This window comes from Pararge aegeria, chromosome 24 (genome assembly GCF_905163445.1).
Source record: "Pararge aegeria chromosome 24, ilParAegt1.1, whole genome shotgun sequence".
Taxonomy (NCBI): domain Eukaryota; kingdom Metazoa; phylum Arthropoda; class Insecta; order Lepidoptera; family Nymphalidae; genus Pararge; species Pararge aegeria.
The window spans coordinates 6,338,988-6,360,302 of NC_053203.1; the positions used below are offsets into that span (position 1 = coordinate 6,338,988).

At 38.4% G+C, this 21,315-nt stretch overlaps 1 protein-coding gene across 1 annotated transcript in view; it reads left to right on the top strand.

Annotated features, from left to right (window-relative positions):
* Positions 1 to 21,315, top strand: part of LOC120634679 — a 44,117-nt gene that overhangs the window by 8,023 nt on the left and 14,779 nt on the right. Inside the window, exons 4-10 of the mRNA XM_039905443.1 lie at positions 358 to 582; positions 1,184 to 1,278; positions 1,718 to 1,892; positions 3,477 to 3,635; positions 4,664 to 4,861; positions 5,583 to 5,720; positions 7,470 to 7,617. Of these exons, the coding sequence (XP_039761377.1) occupies positions 358 to 582; positions 1,184 to 1,278; positions 1,718 to 1,892; positions 3,477 to 3,635; positions 4,664 to 4,861; positions 5,583 to 5,720; positions 7,470 to 7,617 (1,138 nt within the window). The remainder of the gene's footprint in view (positions 1 to 357; positions 583 to 1,183; positions 1,279 to 1,717; positions 1,893 to 3,476; positions 3,636 to 4,663; positions 4,862 to 5,582; positions 5,721 to 7,469; positions 7,618 to 21,315) is intronic.

A 21,315-nucleotide genomic window follows, 5' to 3' on the forward strand; every position in this document is an offset into this window, starting at 1 on the left:
AGTTGATGTGGGATCAATAAACAGTAACCATTGCCTAAAAGTACCGCTAAAAACGGATTAAAATCGGTCCGGTCTATCTACGATATATATACGGTCTAACTACGCATGACGATATTATCATAGGCATTTATACAGAGAAACAGAAAAACACCACAGTGTCGCGTATAAAAATAACCTAATCATATTACCTCCAAAAATACGTATAGGTACTAAATTCCTTACCTTAAAAAATATGCCTAAACCTAAACAAGTCTCTCTTCTTTTTGAAGAAGACATTTTGTGCCGACACATGCCGGTTCTTTTAATACCCATGCAGTATAAGAAGAACCGCTTCAAACATACCAAAATTCTTTTCAGACAGTCCGCTGTGAGCCGCTAGTCACCATGGGCCAGTTGTCAAGAACCCTGGCGACATTCGGCTTGGCACCTGCAGTAGTGCCTGAATTGGACCAGCTCACGGTCGGGGGGCTAGTGATGGGCACGGGGGTGGAGACCTCCTCGCACGTCTACGGCCTCTTCCAGCACATCTGCCTGCAATACGAACTGGTGCTGGCTGATGGCTCTCTTGTGACATGCAACGATGTAAGCATATAATGTTTTAATTTTATAAATTTAAAATGCATATAAAAATTTTCGGAACCGACAGGATTTGAACCTGTGACTCTCGGGCAATCGCGGCCTGAGCGCTTTCACCAATTAAGCTACGGTTCTCCTACCGTCGATGCCGAAATTAGTATATGCCTTTCACATCAGTCTTATAGCGACTGTAGCGTCATCTAGTAGGAAACGTTGCAGTTTCGATCTACCTTTTCAAAGGTCCATATTACAATGAGACACGTTTGAAACAAGAGATGATACATTGACTGATGTGAAAGGCATATCCCATATATAGGCTTTATCCCATGGAGGCCTTGTGACTTTGCGTATGTATGTTTGGGATGATAACACCTCTACGCCGCGGGTATAAACGTATGATAGATATTTATGATACATAAACTAACACAATCTATGTAATAGATACGTAATAATTTTTTAAGCGATGTTTGAGGAAAATAGATTAATAAAATATTATATAATAATGATAATGAATAGTTATTGCTAAATGGGTCTGGTATATTCCTGGATCGATACCGGAGTAGGAGGAAAAAATCTTTTGTTTGACACTTAAATTCATATTTTTCAGGTTTTGAACCCTGGTCTTTTTTACGCTATACCATGGTCATACGGTACGTTGGGATTTTTGACATCTGTGCTGATTAAAGTCGTGCCAGCTAAAAAGTAAGTTTATTAATATAAAGTGTACCTACTAATTCTGAGTAATGGTTTAATTCCATGATGGACTTCCGAGACTTATGATTCTATTCGTTCAGTAAAGGTAAACTGTTCGTAAGAAAAAAAAATCAACGCGATAGCATTTTCTGCAATATATCAGAAATAATGCAGCCTGATACCTGCATCAAAACAAACATTTATAAAGCTTCTCATTTATAAGGTGCACCCTTAAATAATAAGTTCGACAATAAGATCTGTAGCTGAATTGACTAAATACGCATAAAAATGCTTCTATTGAGAGAACAACATATTTCTCCGTAGCTTGGAGACCTAGGCTCAGTGTCAATTTATGTTTTGCGAGCTAGGTAAACTGCGATTAATTAACATATATGTCTAACATCAAAATATACCATTTTATTCATAAACTCGTGTTGTAATTTTTCAGATACGTACGTCTAGAATACCATCCATATACGAGTTTACCAGAGCTAGGGAATCGGTTCAGAGAGGAGTCGCTTAAACAAGATCCACATCAGTTCGTCGAAGCATTGCTGTTTACTAGAGACACTGGTGTTGTGATGACGGGTGACATGGTTGAAGAAGTGGGTGATGACGGAAAGGTGATTATCACACTTTAATTTAGACCAAAAATACGCGTATTGTAATAATGCCAAAAAGTTGGGTTGTATACAAGGTGAAAAGAAATCTAAAGAACTTTGCGTATTACTAATGTCGTAGATACGGTAAAAATACCAGATTATGATTCAGTACGGCTAACCTTAAGAACAGGCCTGATGTTTTTTAGCCCCCAAATCACGAGACCGTACTGCAATAAAATTTATACTTTTAGAATGTTTCAAAGTCGGAAAAATCTAGCTTCTTTGGTTAATAAAAATATATGTATGACACTTAATAGAAACGTAAGTTGTCCTGCGTAGAAGGTCAAACAAGTAGTCAGTTTATAAACATTAGGTAGATACTCGTATGTATATGTTGTCTATAACTGTTGGTGGAGATCAAGCATATAATATCACATCAACGTGTGATATTTGTTTTGTGTTTGATAGGATATAGCCTATAATTTAGGTGGTTTTATATTTTTGGAATAACTTCTTTAGAATATTTGACAACGTAATAAAACGTTGCTCGACATGGCTTAGGTACAGTGTCGTCATAAGAGGTCGGATTGCGACAAATATGTTGGTTTTGGAAGCCTACTACCAACCATTATTATTTTGATATTACTGACGTTATTTTTTTGAATATTAATAATTCCTAATCGGAATATTATAGACTATTACGGTTTTTTATCAATTCCCTGTTTGATTCTTTTGTAAAAAGCCTTTGTTACTCTACATCCTTTCAACTAAAATGACGTTAATTGGTTGCTTATTGACGACCTCCCTGGCGCAACGGTGAGCGCTGTGAATTTAATTAGGAGGTCCCTAGTTCGATTCCCGACAGGGGCAATATGGGCTGAATTTTCTCTGGCCTGTACTGGTGGGAGGCTGTGGCCATGACTGTTCCATGCTAAGTACAAATACGTGCTGCTAAGCGATTTAGTGTTCCGGTACGCTGTCGCGTAGAAACTGATTAGGGGTGGTCACCTGGTGGTAAGATTGCAGTCCTTGACTAACCTAACCTGGCTAACCTGTTAGGGACTATGGTAGTCATACCCCTAATCAGTTTCTACGCGACATCGTACCGGAACACTAAATCGCTGTTAAATTAGGTGAGATTGCAGTCAAGGGTTAACTTGTAGCGGAATGAAAGATTAGTTAGGTAGTGGTTTATTTATTAAATGACAAACCTTGACAACCACTACCTAACTAATCTTCCACTCCACTACAAGTTAACCCTTGACTGCAATCTCACCTGGTGGAATCTCAACTTCGTTGCACCAAATCGATTATTACCGGAACCTAAAAGTTAATCCTAGCTAGATCGATTTATCGCCCCCGAAACCCCTGTATACTAAATTTCATTAAAATCGTTGGAGGCGATTCTGAGATTCCAATTATATATATACGAGAATTGTTCGTTTAAAGATGTAAGATTTATGTATATTCATCAGTCACCACTCACCTGAGTACCCATAACACAAGCTACGCTTACTTTGGGGCTAGATGGCGATTTGTGTATTGTCGTAGTATATATAAGTATGTATATAAAAAAAGTGTTTATATTTGCTTCATTATTTTCAGTTGAACCGCATCGGCAAGTGGTATTCCGAATGGTTTTTTAAGCAAGTGGAGAGATACCTCAATAGATATAGAAGCGGAAGTCAGAAGACTCCCGTAGAGTACATACCATTGAGGGATTACTACCACAGACACACGCGTAGCTTCTTTTGGGAACTCCAGGTAAAAATAGTTCTGCATTTTGGCGCTTAGTTATTAATTAGCCTGGTTTACTTAACAGTTGTCCTAAATTTTAATTTTCATCAAATATTTTATTTTCAGCATACAAACTGCATTCAATACTCAGCAATACACGTTCTACTATGACCTAAATATTTAAAATTCAAAATTCAAAAATGTTTTATTCATGTAGATATTATCATTAGTGTCACGTATTGGTGATAACTGCATTCGTTAACTTAAAACTAAAGCTACGAGTAAGTGGGTTCCAAACGCGCCCTGGTCTAAGAAGAGCCCACAACAAACTTAGCCACCATCACCATCTCACAGTCGAGTTAATCTTAGCTATGAAGTTACAGTAATTCATAGCGTTTCGTATGATTATAAAATTTATATCCAAGATATAAGCTATATATATTTATACAAGCTTAGAGAGAGCGAGATAATATCTATATATATTTATTAAGCGAGATATAGCTACATATATATATTTATTTAAGCTTTCAAATGATCTGTTTATGGCATTTTCAAACGATATTACACAGATCAATCGTCGATTCAATCTTAATCGTTTTTGCAGGACTGATAAGTTTAATTTTTATGACAACATTATGTTCGTAACGTACTCGTAAGTTCGGTTGTGATGTTTCGATCGGATAACATATTACTTACAAGCTGTTGCCCACATTCCTTGTCCACTTTTATTACGATTTTTTTACAAATCCCGTGGGAATATTGTGTTTTCCTGATATAAAGAGTAGCCAATGTTACTCTTTGTACTTTCAACTAACTCAATGCGTGAAATCAAGTTTACTGGTTGCGTAGTTAGGGCGTAAAGGTTTCACTTTCGCATTTATAATATCAGTAAGGACTAGTAAACGCTTACTTGTAAGGAAATCACTTTCCAGAGAGACTTTTATTTTATTAGGCACCAAGACCACATATAGATTTGCATGTGTGTGTGTGTTTGAGCGTATATGTGCGTGTGTGTGTGTGTGTGTAGCAAGAAACTTTAAAATCTTATATTTCAGGACATTATTCCCTTTGGCAACAACCCCATATTCCGCTACCTGTTCGGATGGCTGATGCCACCCGAGATCTCCCTGCTCAAACTGACGCAACCTGAGGCTGTTACTAACTTGTACAACAAGGCGCACGTCATCCAAGACATGTTGGTGCCCATCGAAACTTTGGAAGAAGCTGTTCAGACTTTCCATAAGGAGTTTGAGGTACATTTTTAGTGCAATACAAGGTAAATTTTGGCTGCAACCTCAATTACGGGTAAGTTATGATGCAAGCTGAAATAACAGCATAACGTGTTAGGAGTGGGTTAAACCCATACACCCAAAATTGGTTTCGCGGCTAAACTGCTTGGCGCATTCGTCGGTCTTTAACGAAAGGCGTACATACATTATCCGCACCAAGCTACAACAAAGAAATTTCACGTAGATATAATTTGTTAAGGTAATCTTTTTTTTTTTTTGTTTATAGACGAGCGCTTGACTGCAATCACACCTGATGGTAAGCTATGATGTAGCCTAAGGTGGAGCGCGCTTGCCTAGAAGATGCCTATTCACTTTTGAATTGAAGGTACTCATATTGTAGGCACTGGGGAAAATGGAAGCTGGAAGGGCATTCCAGATCCTAGCGGTGCGGATCAGAAACGAAGATGCGAAGCGCTTCGTACGCGTCCGCGGCATATCGACCACGTAGGAATGCAGATCTTTACGGTGCCTCGCGGTTCGATGGTAAAAAGGCGAGGGGGGAACAAGATAAAATAGTTCTTGACCACTTTCTCCTTTTTTTCACTTTCAATTTACTCACTCTCACATTTGATTTGATTTAGTTTGGTGCAGATCCGATGTACTTACACATCTGTGGACAAAGTGACAGATTTAAATGTCATCACATAAAATAAATTATTATTACTGTAATATCGTTTATTTACAGGTGTATCCTATATGGTTGTGTCCTTTCAAAGTCTTCAACAACCCCGGCCAGCTAAAAGTTCAAGATGAGTCTAAAAAATGGCAGATGTTCGTGGACATCGGCGTTTATGGTGTTCCCAAAGCCAAGGGATTCGAAACGGTAAGCGCCTACCTAATCTATTCTTGTGTAATTTTTGTTGTTGTTTTTGTTAATATTTAGTGATAATATTATATAATATATTATATTATCATCATTATAAACCCTTTACCAGCCCATTACAGTACGGTATGCAGACAGTGGCGTGCACTTCATACATGCACAAAAGCACTGCCTACTCTAATATTTATGTACAATTCGTAAAAGAGGAGGATTTTTTCCGTTTTATGGAATTTTCCTGCTGTATGCATACCCTGGTAACAAACCCAGTGCACGCCACTGTATGCAGATGATATGAAATGAAGAAAATCTCCAATACCAGTTATAAATACTTAATGGTCGGCTTTTTTGTAACTCTTACAATGCCTATCCTTAACTTTTTTACAACTCGTACTGGAGGTTTTCTTCATTTTATATCAACTGCATATCCTGTGCATACCTTCTACGCACGCCACTGCAGTACCGCAGGGTAATTACGTATCTCGCGACAGGTTTGCGACAGGCGTAAATCTTGCAATCACTGCTGTCAAACGTCACTTTTGTTTATTTATTGTATGAAAAGTGACGTTTGACAGCAGTGATTGCAAGATTTACGGTCTCCTCTCAGAATGCGAATGACACCACGCTGGCCAAGTGCTGATTACACTTCAAACATCTTTGAGAACGTTGTGAATAACGTTATGGACAACTTTCAGGCATGCAGATTTCTTCACGATGTTCACCGTGAAAGCAAGTGATTGTTTTATTCGAATAACCGCCGTTGCTCGCGGCTTCGTACCCGGTTTGTGGTTTTTCATGAACCCTGCGGGAACCGGGCATTTTCCCGGGATAAAAAGCAGCCTATGTGTTAATCCAGGGTATAATCTATCTCCATTCCAAAAAACAATCAAATTGGTTCAGTAGTTTTTGTGTAAAAGAGTAACAAACATCCATCCATCTATCCATACTTACAAATTTTCGCATTTATAATATTTTATTATGATATAATATGTATCTGACACCCCAACTTACTAATTGGCGAGGCCTCTTCTGGCACTCCCGCCCTAAAGCCGAACTCACCAGGATGCGCCCAAAACACGTCCTTTACGACCCACGCGATCAACTAACTAAGGACAACGTATGCGCAGTAGGACACTGAAATCACTGTGCACTGGTAGCTGCACTGCACAGTGGTTTCGCTGGATAAGACTAGTTTCCCGATTTATGACGTTATCAGGAAGTGCGTTTTATCCACGGTAGTAGACTTAAGTCGGATTCCGCGCCTCAAATGCTCTAATGTTGAAGTCTTCCCGAGGCGCCCTAAATTTGATGTCGCGCCAGGAGCTGATCGTGAAGACTGAATTTAACGAGCTTAAAGTGCATGGATGGGTGTGTGAGCGTATAATATGTGTGCGTGGATGTGTGTAGCAAGAAACGTTAAAATCTTATATTTCAGGACATCATTCCCTTTGACAACAAACCCATATTCCGCTACTTAGCTTTGTGCAGAATGCCTTAACTCTCTTCAATAGTGATGCCGTTTTTATCCGTCATGCCAAAATTGTCATTTGATTGTATTCAAATACAATTAAAGGTTAGCACAATTTTGAGAATTGTCAATTTAACTTCTATATTTATGTACGTCAGTTTACTTACAACATATTACCTCGGACTGACAACATCCTGCTTTTTCTTTTCATATCAGTATTCATCATAAACTCCGTGGCTACGAACCGGAAGTTGTATAACTCAAGAGTTTCTTTATATTCGCAGGAACCATCGACTCGACGGATAGAGAAGTTTGTAACAGAAACGCACGGCTTCCAAATGCTGTACGCGGATACATACACGACTCAGGAAGAGTTCAGAAATATGTTTGACCATACTCTCTACGACAAACTGAGGGAGACGTTGCCTTACTGCAAGGAAGCCTTTCCTGAAATATATGGGAAAGTAAACAGAAATGTTAGAAAATAGAGTTTTGAAGCCCTTTCATATAAACTTGCATAACGTTGGAATAGTTTGCAGTGTTTTGTCATACTGCATATACCTAGTGTGAAAAAGAACACTGCATAACCATTCTGCTTTGACGGCAATTTGGTGAAATGGGCAGACTGAGAGACCCTGCTTTCTCAGTCCAAGGCCGTGGGTTCGATTCCCAAAACTGGAAAGTTTGTGTGATGAACATGAATGTTTTTCAGTGTCTGGGTGTTTATATGTATATTTTAAGTAAAATGCTTAATTTTGGGGCTAGATGGCGATGTGTTTATTGTCTTAGTTTATTTATTTTTTATTATTCCAACGTTATCCCACGTTTATTTGTAAGGTTTTTTGTAAGATTAAACAAATAGTGCTAATTCTTATTTCAACAAAGTAGACATACAAGTTAAGACAAAGTCACGACTTTCTTTTAAATCGGTGCTAATTCTGTTGTACACAAAGTAGCAAACTAAACTAAAGTAAAATAAATTAAAAGGTCTATGGGCTCATTTTTCAATTGGCGTACAGTCTTAAACATAAGTATCTAGTAGTTGTATCTACTATTATTTTTATAAAGGACATTGTAACATACAGATAAGACAATTTATTTAGATTTGAATGGATTACTATGTTGTGTATAAAAGAATTAGCATCCCTGTTACGGGATAAGAAACAAGGTGTAAAGAACCTGCCCATCACAAAAGAATTGGTGTGTCGGTCATCTTCACTATTATCAACCTCAAAGACTTTGTTGAATGTAGTAAAGGATGTCACAGTTTTTAAACATCTCAATTTAGTGTAGGATTTCTTTTAAATCCAATTGCCACTAATAAGTCAAATGTAAGATATTAAAATATATTTCTATTTATTTTTTTATATGGTAAATAAAATTGGTAATATAATTTTTGTTCGCTCAGAATAATAATTGTTCTTATAAAATATTTTCCTACTTTAATATATTTGTTTAATTACCTTATTACTATTTTATCCTTCTAATCTTAATCAATTATGTGCGTACGTAAGGAATCACCTTACCATATCACAAAATATATCTGTACTGTAAATTGCACTTCCGACCTGTACACAAGACTTTCTAAACTTGCATAAAAGTTATTAAAGTGTCTTTGTGAAGTGAAGCTACTTAAATTACATAAAAAACACTACGCGACCTGTAAACGTGACGTACTAAACTTGCATATAAGTTACTTGCGAACCTCATACGAGATGAACTAAACTTGCATAAAGACACTTACGTCCTGTGCAGTCAGTGGCGTGCATAGAGGGTATGCACAGGGTATGCAGATGATATAAAATGGAGAAAATCTCCAGTACGAGTTATAAAAAACTTAAGGATAGGCATCTCACTGAGTTATAACTCTTACAGAGTTATAAAAAGCCTTATAATAAATGTTTTTCACACAAACATTTTCCAGTTGTGGGAATCGAACCCACGGCCTTGGACTCAGAAAGCCAGGTCGCTGCCCACTGTATCTTCTTAATAATATTATTTATCTGTATTTATGTAAATTATTCATAGAAATATTCAACAGTCATCTAAGTACCCATAACACAAGCTACGCTTACTTTCGGGCAAGATGGCGATGTGTGCATTGTCGTAGTATATTTATTTTTTTATTTATTTATTTATAATTGTTAAGTCAACATCTTCTGAGGATGCTCCGGTTTCGGAGCGAAACGTGCGTAGGGGGTACATTGCCGAAGATCTGTTTGGTGTATAGTGGATTGAAGAAATTGTAAATTACACCATACAGATTATACCAAATTAAGCTTAATTTTCATAATATATCATGGATTTTCGCAAAGTAACGCCTGCTTCTGTCCAATATAATAGAGTGCTGGGATATAGTCGCTAGTACTAGGTACCTAGTGAAGGGGCAGTAGGTCAAGTGCGGTGATAACAGCTAGGCCGACTCGCGCTAACATCTCCAATTAATATATCCATTTTATTGTATTTCGTCGCTGTCGTTCAGAAATGCTTCTATTGTCTAACAATAGCGAATAGTCGCGGGCAACATCTAGTATAATATAATTTGATGTAATGCTTTATTTAGGGAAACAATAAGCTCACTTATATATTTTTTATTAAAGGTATATATAATATAATATTATAGCAATCTCTCTCTATATATATATATTATGTATTATATATATATATATATATATATATATATATATTATCTTTATATATATATATATATATATATATATATATAAAAAGAGGGGTGTAAGGGGGAGGCTAGTACCAGTCAGCCTCCCAAAATGCCAACCTCACCTGCACGTGGTGCACCCTGCCGTCTAACCGACGAGGCTCTGGCGACCGCAGCAGCGACGCCGGTGCGATCAGTCTAGCCCTGCGATGACCAACCCGCCTGCCCAGCGTGGTCATTACCGGGCAAATCTTTGTAAATGGAGAAAAGAGAGCCACAGCCCCTAGTCCCCGGCAGCCCCGCTATTCCTGGCTCTGGCAGCGGTTATGGTAACGGCGGGGCAAGGGGTGTCAAGAATCTCCGGAAGAGATTCCGCTGCCAAACCCGACGACTGGACCTGGCAACGTATAACGCACGCACGTTGAGGACCGATGAGAAGTTAGTCGAGCTGGAAGAAGCAGTGAGCAAGTTGCGCTGGAGTATCATGGGTTTATCTGAAGTCCGTAGAGAGGGGGAGGACACGATAATCCTAAAATCCGGCAACTTGTTCTACTACCGGGAGGGCGAACAACAGTCCCAAGGTGGTGTCGGATTCATCGTCCACAAATCCCTTGTCAACAACATTGTTCGAGTCGAAAGCGTGTCGAGCAGGGTAGCGTACCTTGTACTCAGAATAACCAAACGGTATTCCCTGAAGGTTATACAGGTCTACGCACCCACAACTGCGCACTCCGACGAGGAAGTAGAGGCATTGTATGAGGATATTTCGAAAGCCATACATGCCTCGAAAACCTACTACAGTGTTGTGATGGGGGATTTCAACGCGAGGCTGGGCAAGCGAAGCGGTGCAGAGCTGAGAGTGGGGCAATTTGGATATGGGCAACGGAACGAACGGGGCCAAATGCTGGCCGACTTTATGGAGAAGGAGGGCCTCTTTATGATGAACTCCTTCTTCGAAAAGCGGCCGCACAGGAAATGGACCTGGCTGAGCCCCGATGGTTCGACGAGAAATGAGATCGACTTTATCATGTCGACCAAACGGCATATATTCAATGATGTCTCTGTGATCAACAGGGTGAAAACCGGGAGCGATCACCGTATGGTAAGAGGCACATTGAATATAAATGTAAAGCTGGAAAGGGTCAGACTGGTAAAGTCTACGCTCCGGCCTACTCGTGCTCATATCCAAAACCCCGAGAGCTTTCAACTGGAGCTGCAAAACCGGTTTGATTGCCTGGACTGCGATTCTGTGGACGATCTTAACAACAGGCTTGTGGAAACTGTCCATACGTTTGGGTCCAAGTTCTTTAAGACCCACCGTAAACATAGAACCAAAAAGTTCTCAGCCCATACACTCGGGCTTATGGAGAAGAGACAAGAAATGAGACTAGAGTCTTCAAAAGATGCGTCTGAATATCGGCGTATTAATAGACAGATCTCGAAGTTGCAGACGAAAGACTTGCGACACTTTAACACTGAGAAAATTAAAGTCGCCATTGAGCGCAACAAAGGCTCGAAAGTGTTCGCAAGAGATCTGTCTATCGGACAGAGCCTGTTGACTCGCCTGAAGACTGACAATGGTAGTCTCATTTCTTCTACACCAGAGATCCTAAGTGAGGTTGAGAAATTCTATGGACAGTTATACACCTCAACACAAAAGCCTGTTGAAAGTTTGGCTAAAGACCCTAGAGCCAAATTGACCCGACACTTCACTGAAGATATCCCGGACGTCAGCCTTTACGAGATTAGTATGGCTCTCAAACAACTTAAGAACAACAAGGCACCGGGTGATGACGGAATCACAGCAGAACTCCTGAAAGCGGGTGGAAAACCGATACTTAAAGTCCTTCAGCGGTTGTTCAATTCCGTCATTCATCAAGGCACAACGCCAGAGGAATGGCACAGGAGCGTGGTTGTTCTGTTCTTCAAAAAAGGTGATAATACCTTGCTGAAGAACTACAGACCTATCTCGCTGTTGAGCCATGTCTACAAGTTGTTCTCAAGAGTCATTACGAATCGTCTCGCGAATAGGTTCGACGACTTCCAGCCTCCTGAACAAGCCGGTTTCCGAAAGGGCTTCAGTACCATAGACCACATACATACGCTGCGGCAGGTTATACAGAAGACTCAAGAGTATAACCGGCCACTTTGCTTAGCGTTTGTGGACTATGAGAAAGCCTTTTATTCGGTGGAAACCTGGGCTGTGTTAAGGTCACTGCAGAGATGCCAAATTGACTACCGGTACATCGAAGTTTTGAAGTGTTTGTACAAAAACGCCACTATGTCAGTCCGTATACAGGACCAGACTACGAAACCGATCCAACTGCAGCGAGGAGTGCGACAGGGAGATGTTATCTCCCCGAAGCTGTTTACCGCTGCGTTGGAGGACGTTTTTAAGCTTCTGGATTGGAACGGGCTTGGCATCAACATTAACGGCGAGTACATCACGCAACTTCGGTTTGCCGACGATGTAGTCATAATGGCAGAGACTCTGGAAGACCTTAATGCGATGCTCAATGACCTCAGCAGAGTTTCTCAACAGGTGGGCCTTCGTATGAACATGAGCAAGACGAAAATTATGTCTAACGCTCATGTTCCGCTCCACCCAATTACTGTTGGGAGCTCTGCACTCGAAATTGTTGACGAGTATATATACCTAGGACACACGATCCAGTTAGGTAGGTCCAATTTCGAGAAAGAGGTAAACCGCCGAATCCAACTCGCATGGGCAGCGTTCGGGAAACTTCGTGACATCTTCTCGTCCAAAATCCCTCAGTGCCTGAAGACTAAAGTCTTCGAACAGTGCGTGTTGCCAGTGATGACTTACGGATCAGAGACATGGTCGCTAACTATGGGCCTCATAAGAAGGCTCAGAGTCACTCAGCGGGCGATGGAGAGAGCTATGTTAGGAGTGTCTCTACGTGATCAAATCAGAAATGAGGAGATCCGTAGAAGAACTAGAGTTACCGACATAGCTCAGCGAGTTGCGAAGCTGAAGTGGCAATGGGCGGGGCACATAGCTCGGAGAACCGATGGACGTTGGGGTCTTAAGGTGCTGGAATGGCGACCCCGCACCGGTAAACGCAGCGTAGGTCGGCCCCAAACGAGGTGGACAGATGACATCAGGAGAGTAGCTGGGAGCCGTTGGAGGCAAGCGGCCCAGGACCGTGCATTGTGGAACTCCCTACAAAAGACCTATGTCCAGCAGTGGACGTCAATTGGTTGAGATGATGATGATGATGATGATATAAAAAGATAATAGAGCAATTGGTGAACTTTTGAACCAATGGGGGGGGGGGGGGGGTCACCGAGGGGGTTTTAGAGTGTAGGAACCCCAAATAACCTGATTTCCACCCGGGCATCTTGCTTTCAGGAGAATTCCTCACTGAAAACAAAAAAAAAATGGCTATCACCGCAGAATAATGAATATTTCTGTATTTCCAGTTTTGAACACTGAGTCCTAATAACACTGATTGTCATGTTTTAATTAAATAAAGAAAGAAAGAAAGATAGAAAGAAAAATCGTATTTATTGTCACACAGTTGTGTAAAATGTTACATTTGTGAAATAAAATGATTGTTAAAGTATAACAATTAAAAAAAAAATGTGTGACAAAGGAGCTGGCTCAGTATAGCTGCAAACTAAAACGCGCAGCACTGGTTTTCAGCCAGCCCCATTATCTTCGTCGTCACTGAATCCTCGCGACTAAACAATAACAAAATAATCATAAAAAAGAACAATAACATAGGATATAATATATAAACAAACAAAAGATATTTTTCATTAAAACAAACTTATTTACATCGAGAAATACAAAATCATCAAAGAGGTAAATAATAAACAAAATCAAAAATTATGAAATTAATAAACATGAAAAACTAAAAAAAGTAAAAACTAGAATCAAAAATTAAATGTAATGTGAGTGTCTTTAATGTGAACTAAAGGAAAAATTATATAAAATTATAATCATCGATTGCGTTACAAATGACATTATGACATCATGGCCCGCCATATATGATGCAGACTGCCTCGGGAAAACCTAGACCTGCGTCTAACAAGCAAATTATCATAGCAATGGAATGGTAATGTTTATGGAGACACAATTTCCATACCAAATGTTGTCGCGAAGTTGTTGGAAATGCCAGGAGAGTCGTAAAACTTGATGTTCTCTTTCCATTTGGTAATGTTTTGGATTGTTATGAAAATTGTTATCTACGCAAGTGATTTAGCGTTCCGGTACGGTACTGCGTGGAAACGGATTGGGGGGCTCCAAACAGGTTAGGCTGCTTCATAACTGGTGAGATTGCAGTCAAGGGCGGACTTTTAGTGAAATAAAAAAAAAACAAAATTATTTATTCTAAGTAGGCCCAGTTTATAAGCACGTTTGAAGCGTCAAGTCTGTTTGAAGCCACTCTACCACCGGTTCGGAAGGTAGATTCTACCGAGAAGAGCAGGCAAGAAACTCAGCAGATTGCTCTTTTTCAACATAATTTTAAAAGCTTACAATAAAAAAAATATGCATGTATAATAATTTTTCTGTCTTGTGAGAGATGAGAGCGAAGCCTGCTTCTAAGCAGCCTTGTCGTAAAGAAATTCAATCGTGTAGTAACCACGATTTATTAAATGTGTTTTAACACATTGTTTAAACTTATGCATAGGCAGGTCCAAAATATTATCCTTATAAAAGCATATCAATCCCACAAATTACTTCTGCACCTTTCGCAAACGATATGCAGATGTCACTTACTGATTAATACGTTTGTCGACCCCCCTAGCGTGAGTTTTGTGTTCTTATAAATGGTAGGTCTCTTTCGATCTTGGTAGGGGCCTTAGGAGTTAGGGAATTTATTATTTTTTACATAGTTAGCGAAATAGAACAATAGAAACACAAAGATGGAAGTAGAATTAATAAAGCTGACGTAACGTTTCATAGCGATCTCTGTCAGGCAGCCAGGAGCTATTTCAGCCAGAATAAGCACAAGATAATTGAGAACAAAAAAGTGTAGTAAAATTATTATAAACCCACATTCTGATAATATACCTACATAAGAATACATAATCAAAATTGTACATATAAAATTCAAAGTCCGTACTAACTGATGATGATCAACGCACACCCAAAACCACTGGGTTAAAAACTTGGAATTTTCACAGTAGGTCTCTTTTAACATACATAATCCTCATTCAGCCATAACACATTCCGCGCATTTAGAACATTAGAGGTAAAATAATTACTGTTCTACCTACTAAATGGTATGAAGTGACTAACCGTTTGGTCGAGAAACCATTCTAACGTGGAGTGGTTTTTGATGCTTCAATATTAATCGCGTACACGGCTTCTGTATGTTCTTAATTCTGTGGACTTAACCACAGAATTAAGAACATAATCTTTTCAAAAAAAAAATCTTTTCAAAAGTAAAAATAAATGTCGGGACCCTTTATTGTTTACCTAATCATCATCATCATCATATCAACCCATTACCGGCCACTATACGGCACGGGTCTCCTCCACACTGAGAAGGGTTAAAGCTGTAGTCCACTACGCTGGCTCAGTGCGGATTGGTGGACTTCACACGCCTTTAAGAACATTATGGAGAACTCTCAGGCATGCAGGTTTACTCACGGTGTTTTCCTTCACCGTACCTAATGCTTAATCAGAATTACCTTCTCTATTCTTTTTTTTAAAAGTTGGTAACTCTACCTGTGGCCAGCATATCAGTATGGCTAAAAGAGGATACGCTGCCAGCCAAGGGTATACCTTGTGGTGGTGATTTGGATGATCAAGTTTACCAAGTATTAGTAAGTAACATTATAAGTATAATTAGCGTATTCATTCATTCATTCATTCATAGCGTATCATTCATTCATATCATCATCAAAAAGTAAACATTATTACAAATAACAAAACTAAACGAGGAATTATAAATTGGTCATTAGGAAAAAATAACTCTGTCGGTCGAGCTGGATGCAAATTACAATTGGCTCGATTACGCTCTAAGCCGTGAAGGCGTGAGCTGATAAATATGAATAAAAATGGTAAAAGATTTATTGTGGATATAAGCTTCTAAAAAAATAGCGATTGTTGACGCATTCTTTACGATTTTTATATATTTCATTGAAGACTTATACTTCTATAAATAGCACTATGATAAAGATAAATTATTTAGGAAGCCAATGCCGTTTACAGAATCATGAAAGGTGGGATGGATATTTTTTATACGCATTTCCCCAAAAAGTGTCGTAAATGAAAATTTTAAAAAAAGAACAGCTTCCAAATATGAACTTTTTTAAAACTGACATTTAGATTTTGACATGGCTACAGGTTAAAAGTGAAAAGTGTTTATTTATTTTTTATTTTTTTATTAAAAGACCTAGGTTAGTTGAAAATAAGGGTTTTTTATAATCTTCAAATACTTATAGCGTTATCCTCTAAGAATTATGAAAAATTGACATTGTATATTTTTTTAACCATTAAATAATGTGATTTAAATCTTATTTGATAATAATAATAATAAATCTCGGTGAGCTCGGTATTTTATTATGTTAGTTTTGAAAACCTTGATGTACTCCTCGGGACTTATAGGCGAAAAAAATACCGGTGCCCTAACCCTGGAATAGTTCTGCCAGTTCCTCGTTAATACAACCCAATTACCAGTCCTGGTCCGGCTCGGGAAACTTACCCACGATCTCGGGATTTGTAGTAGAAAATACAAGAAACCGGGACCTCCCACTTAACCACAGCGGTTATCGGGTAGGGAGATCATGAATATTTCCTAAATAATATCCTTTAGCCTTGTACTTGGTAGAGGAGGGTAGTGACAACTGTATTCTTAACTGCCACTACACGGCACAAATCTTATACTAACTGAAGAGTTTGTTTGTTTGTTTACTTGAACGCGATGATCTCATGTATTACCAGTCCGATTTGAAAAATGCTTTCAGTGTTTGATAGCCCATTTATCGATGAAGGTTTTATCATCAGGCTAAGACCAAAATGAATGAATGAAGAATGATTTTCCCTTTAGAGAGCTTACGCTGCGTACGCTGCGTAAACGGTTAAAGTCTCGATAAAATCGTGTATCACAAAGTCGTTCCCTTTTAAAAGTTCAAAAACAAAGTCCGGGACAGCATGTCTATCTTTTAAGGTAGACTTGTACGCGTACGAAGTTGCGAGGAACCGCTAGTATTACGTGTCACAAATTTATTCCACCGATGTACAATTAAAAATATACCCAATAGTGTCATAGTGTGACCCGAGTCGCACTTAGATGACATGCGCAGAACGTTATCAGTACATTACTTGACCCGAGTGCCATCACAACCGTCTTAGGTTCCAAGAAGACAGCGCGCATTTGACATCAACAAATGTTTAAGTTTAAAATGATTTCGAAACTTAATTCCTGTTTTGCAACACTCGGAATTTTGTGCAAGTGCTAACTTTATTGTGTACTTTTGAAAATAAGTTGAACAAATTGAAAAATAATTAAAAATGAAGCTTTTAATAGTGTTGGAATTAGTGTTGTGTCTGTTTTCGAAGAATTTCGTCAACGGTAAGTGGCTATTTCAAAATTGTTTGAACCAACTGTGTAAATTAGGTACATTTAGAAGTAGGAAATATAAAGTTCAATACTGTCTCATTCGTCTAGTGGTTAGCGTGTCCAACAGCGGATCAAGAAGTCCTGATTTCGATTCCTGGGTTGGCCCAAAAATTACACTTATTGTGTTTTTCTTTAAAAAACGCTAATACTTAAAAATAATTGTAAAAACCCGCCAACCCGCATTAGAGCATCGTGACGGGTCTATGCTCACACTCATACCAACGAGGAGGCCTGCGCCGAGCAGTGGCGCCCAGCAGTGGTTGTTACGCGTATATACAGTACTGGGTTTTTATCATAAAAAGGAAAAAAACCCCATCCTATACGAGTTATTAACAAATTTGGGTAGGCAGCGCTTTTGTGCATGTATGAAGTGCACGCCATATTGGTCAGTAGAGTTATATGTACAAGGTATATAATACAATGAATAATAATAATATTAGTATTGCAAGGAAGATATACAAAATGTTATGTAATAAATTTTAACTTTGGAACTGAGGACGAAATTGTTGATAACTTCTTACGTGAGATAAATAATTAATCATTACGCTTTAACAACTCAATATTATACTTTGATATACATTCTGAACATTGAATATCACAGATCTTTATTTTAAGAAACTATTATTTTTATAGCAAATGTACTTATCTATTAAAAATGGTACTATTCTGTTCATTACATACCTCTAAATTAAACTAAATAATAAATTTTAAAATCTAAAGGAAACTTTGTGAAAAGATAAGCAGCCTACTTATATACATTTAATTGTAAATTAAGTTAAGTTGAGAGATTTGCGTACCGTTGCATCGGCACCAACATTAGAATTAAACTTACTCCAAGTATAACTGAAAGTTGTAATGAATTCACAAGTAATTCCCACGTGGAGTGGTGCCAAGAAAGCAGGTTGCTTTTTCGTACTAGACAGCAATTCTGATTGCGTATGCAAAACAAATGGGCCAGCTCTTCTGTCACCAGATAATGGTGTGAAAATTGCTGTAATCAATGTTTGCATGCTAGAAAATCCTGGAAGCTTATGTTAGGCAGAATTTTCTTGGCTGCTTCCAAAAATGGTCGCTTAATAAAGATAGCTAAAGAAGAAAGCACGAGAATACTTATAGCAGAAATGCCTAGCTCAAATCAGATTTGGGGAGATCCAGACTAGGAACTGGAGTTACCCCATTGGAGCAAGAATCTTCAAGCGAATGGGACTTGTAGACAGCTTAGTATTAAAACATTCTATTAACTTTCATTCCACCACTCTCATTTCATCATTAACCTAATCAGTCCACTGCTGAACTAACTCTCCCAAAGGCAAAAAAGATGGCTTGGTGTTCACAGTAGATGGTACTAGTACAACAGAATACGCTGCAGCCCATTTTCCATTATATTGTATGTTTTCCCTGAGTCACCTCGTTCAAGACCCGCGGGACGAGGTTTGGTGACTACTGTATTATGATCTACCGTCACCACAAGGCACGAAGTGATTATGAGTGAAGATCTAAATTGACTAACGAACGACATTATTTTCTCGAGGCACCCCGTGATTATGTGTATTAGCCTCTCTTAGAAGAGCTGGACACCGCATCCTTCAAGTCCAAGCTCTAAACCTCTCTCTCCCTTGAGAGAGTAGCGCATGTGTCCGGCAGTGGGTTTCTAACCCTCAGATCCCGCTGACCCACGCATATGAACGTTGCGGGTCAGACCGAGGTGTAGACTGCTGAGGGTTCAGTGGCGTAACTGCTCTAGCGCTAGTACTCATGGGTCTTAAGCTCAGGGAGCCCATCACCCTCATTGATACCTTCGTCTAAGTGAGGCCTTAAATGTTATACAGTTAGGTTCCTATAGCTTTTTATTTATTTTATTTTATTTATACTCTTTATTTGCACACAAATGAAAATTAGAAGAAGAATAAAAAAAACACAAACAGAAGAAGTATACAAAAGTCGGCCTTATCGCTTTGCGATCTTTCGCGTTCCATCCAGGCAACCTTATTTTTGATCCTTAAGCAAAAAAATATCGGGTGGCTCGAATTTAAATCACAAATTTTTAATTTTTAAGGTTTAAGTTGTTTAATCCGGTAAAGTATTCCATTTCATCACCATCAGTCCCAATACCCCACCAATTTTCTTGCTCCGCTTCGGTATCAAGATCTTGTCTACATACCAACTATCTCTTAAACTTATTACTATTTACTTTACCTTAATTATGCTCATTATATTTAATTTACTGTTGTATATGATGACTACCTGTTGCCCGCGAGTTTGTCCGCATTTATTTTTAAAGAATGTGATATGTGGCAGTAGTAGTAGCAAAAAAAGTCGGTTGCGCTGAGAAATACCTAAAAATTATTGTTTTGTTTAAATTAGCACTCCTTAAATTTTTACTCGCGATAAATTCTAAATTGAATGTCCGATTACAGTGAATTAAAAAGTATTTTACTGCTCTATAAATACCCTGGATGATAAACAAACAAACAAATCTATCCTCTTTATAAAATTAGTATGGGTAGATACAGATATCTGCACTCAATTATCAACAGTCAACTATCTTTTTATCATGAGCTGAAAGAGTCAAGAGACTTTCTCTCATTATGTAAGTCTTATATTTTCCGTCTGTGTTAATAAAAACGCAAATTTTCTTGCTGTCTACAGTCGCGATCTAATTATATGGAAGTCAGCGTAATAATGTAGGTACCTACCCACGTACTTGTGCATTTCCTTTGTATACAGTTCCTATAGAGACTGTATCCTATTTAGACTCAATGAGTCGATCATTATGTCGTAATTTTTTATTACAGCACTAGTTTTTTTAATTAAGTACTTGTACGTATGACACAAATATTTTTCGGTTCGATTGTGAATAATTTGTAATCAGATTTTTTTTTAACTGTGCGTTCGGGAGCGTTCGGGTGTGTTTACGTTGACACGCTTTAATATTTTCAAAACAAAATAATAGTAAATTTGGCATCTTCGTTGCAATTTGATGAGTGGGGACGATTCAAATGAATTTAAATTATGTTTTTATTTCGTGTGGTTCACACTCCACACTTATATGTCATTTCAGTCCAGTTTTATATCCACCATTTTGTTTGTGTTGGCTGATCAACTGCCTGAATTGCTAATAGTGAAAGTAGAAAAGTAATTCAATCTTCAAACATTTTATATAAGATTTCCTAGACATGTGATAGAAGAGTTTGCAGAATAAAGGCTTTGATTAGGCTGTATAGTCATACCATCAGGTGTGATTGGTGCCAAGCGGTAGTAAAAAGATCTTCTATTTAGTCGGTTAGCTTTTAGATGAACCTGACTGTAATCCCACTTTCCTATCGTCTCAGAAAGAGAAGGACCCGAAATAGAATTAGAATATAGGCCCTAGTCCACCACGCTGGCCAAGTGCGGATTGGTGGACTTCACAAGTCTTCACAACATAATAGAGAACTCCCCAGCGTGCAGGTATCACAACGATGTTTTACTTCACCATTAAAGTAAGTGATATTTAGTTCTTAAAACGCACATAACTTGAAACGCAAAAAGTGCGTGCCGGGAATAAAATTCGACTCCTGAAAGCGAAGCCGAAGTCGCACACACTGTGCCATCACCGCTTCAACACACTGACAGTATACATAGTATACAGTATACATAGTATACAGTATACATAGTATACAGTATACATAGTATACAGTATACATAGTATACAGTATACATAGTATACAGTATACATAGTATACAGTATACATAGTATACAGTATACATAGTATACAGTATACATAGTATACAGTATACATAGTATACTATGATAAAAATAAAAAAACTGCCAGTTTCTACGTAAGTTAATTCAATGGGTAAATAATGAAGAAATCCTTTAGTTTTTATTCA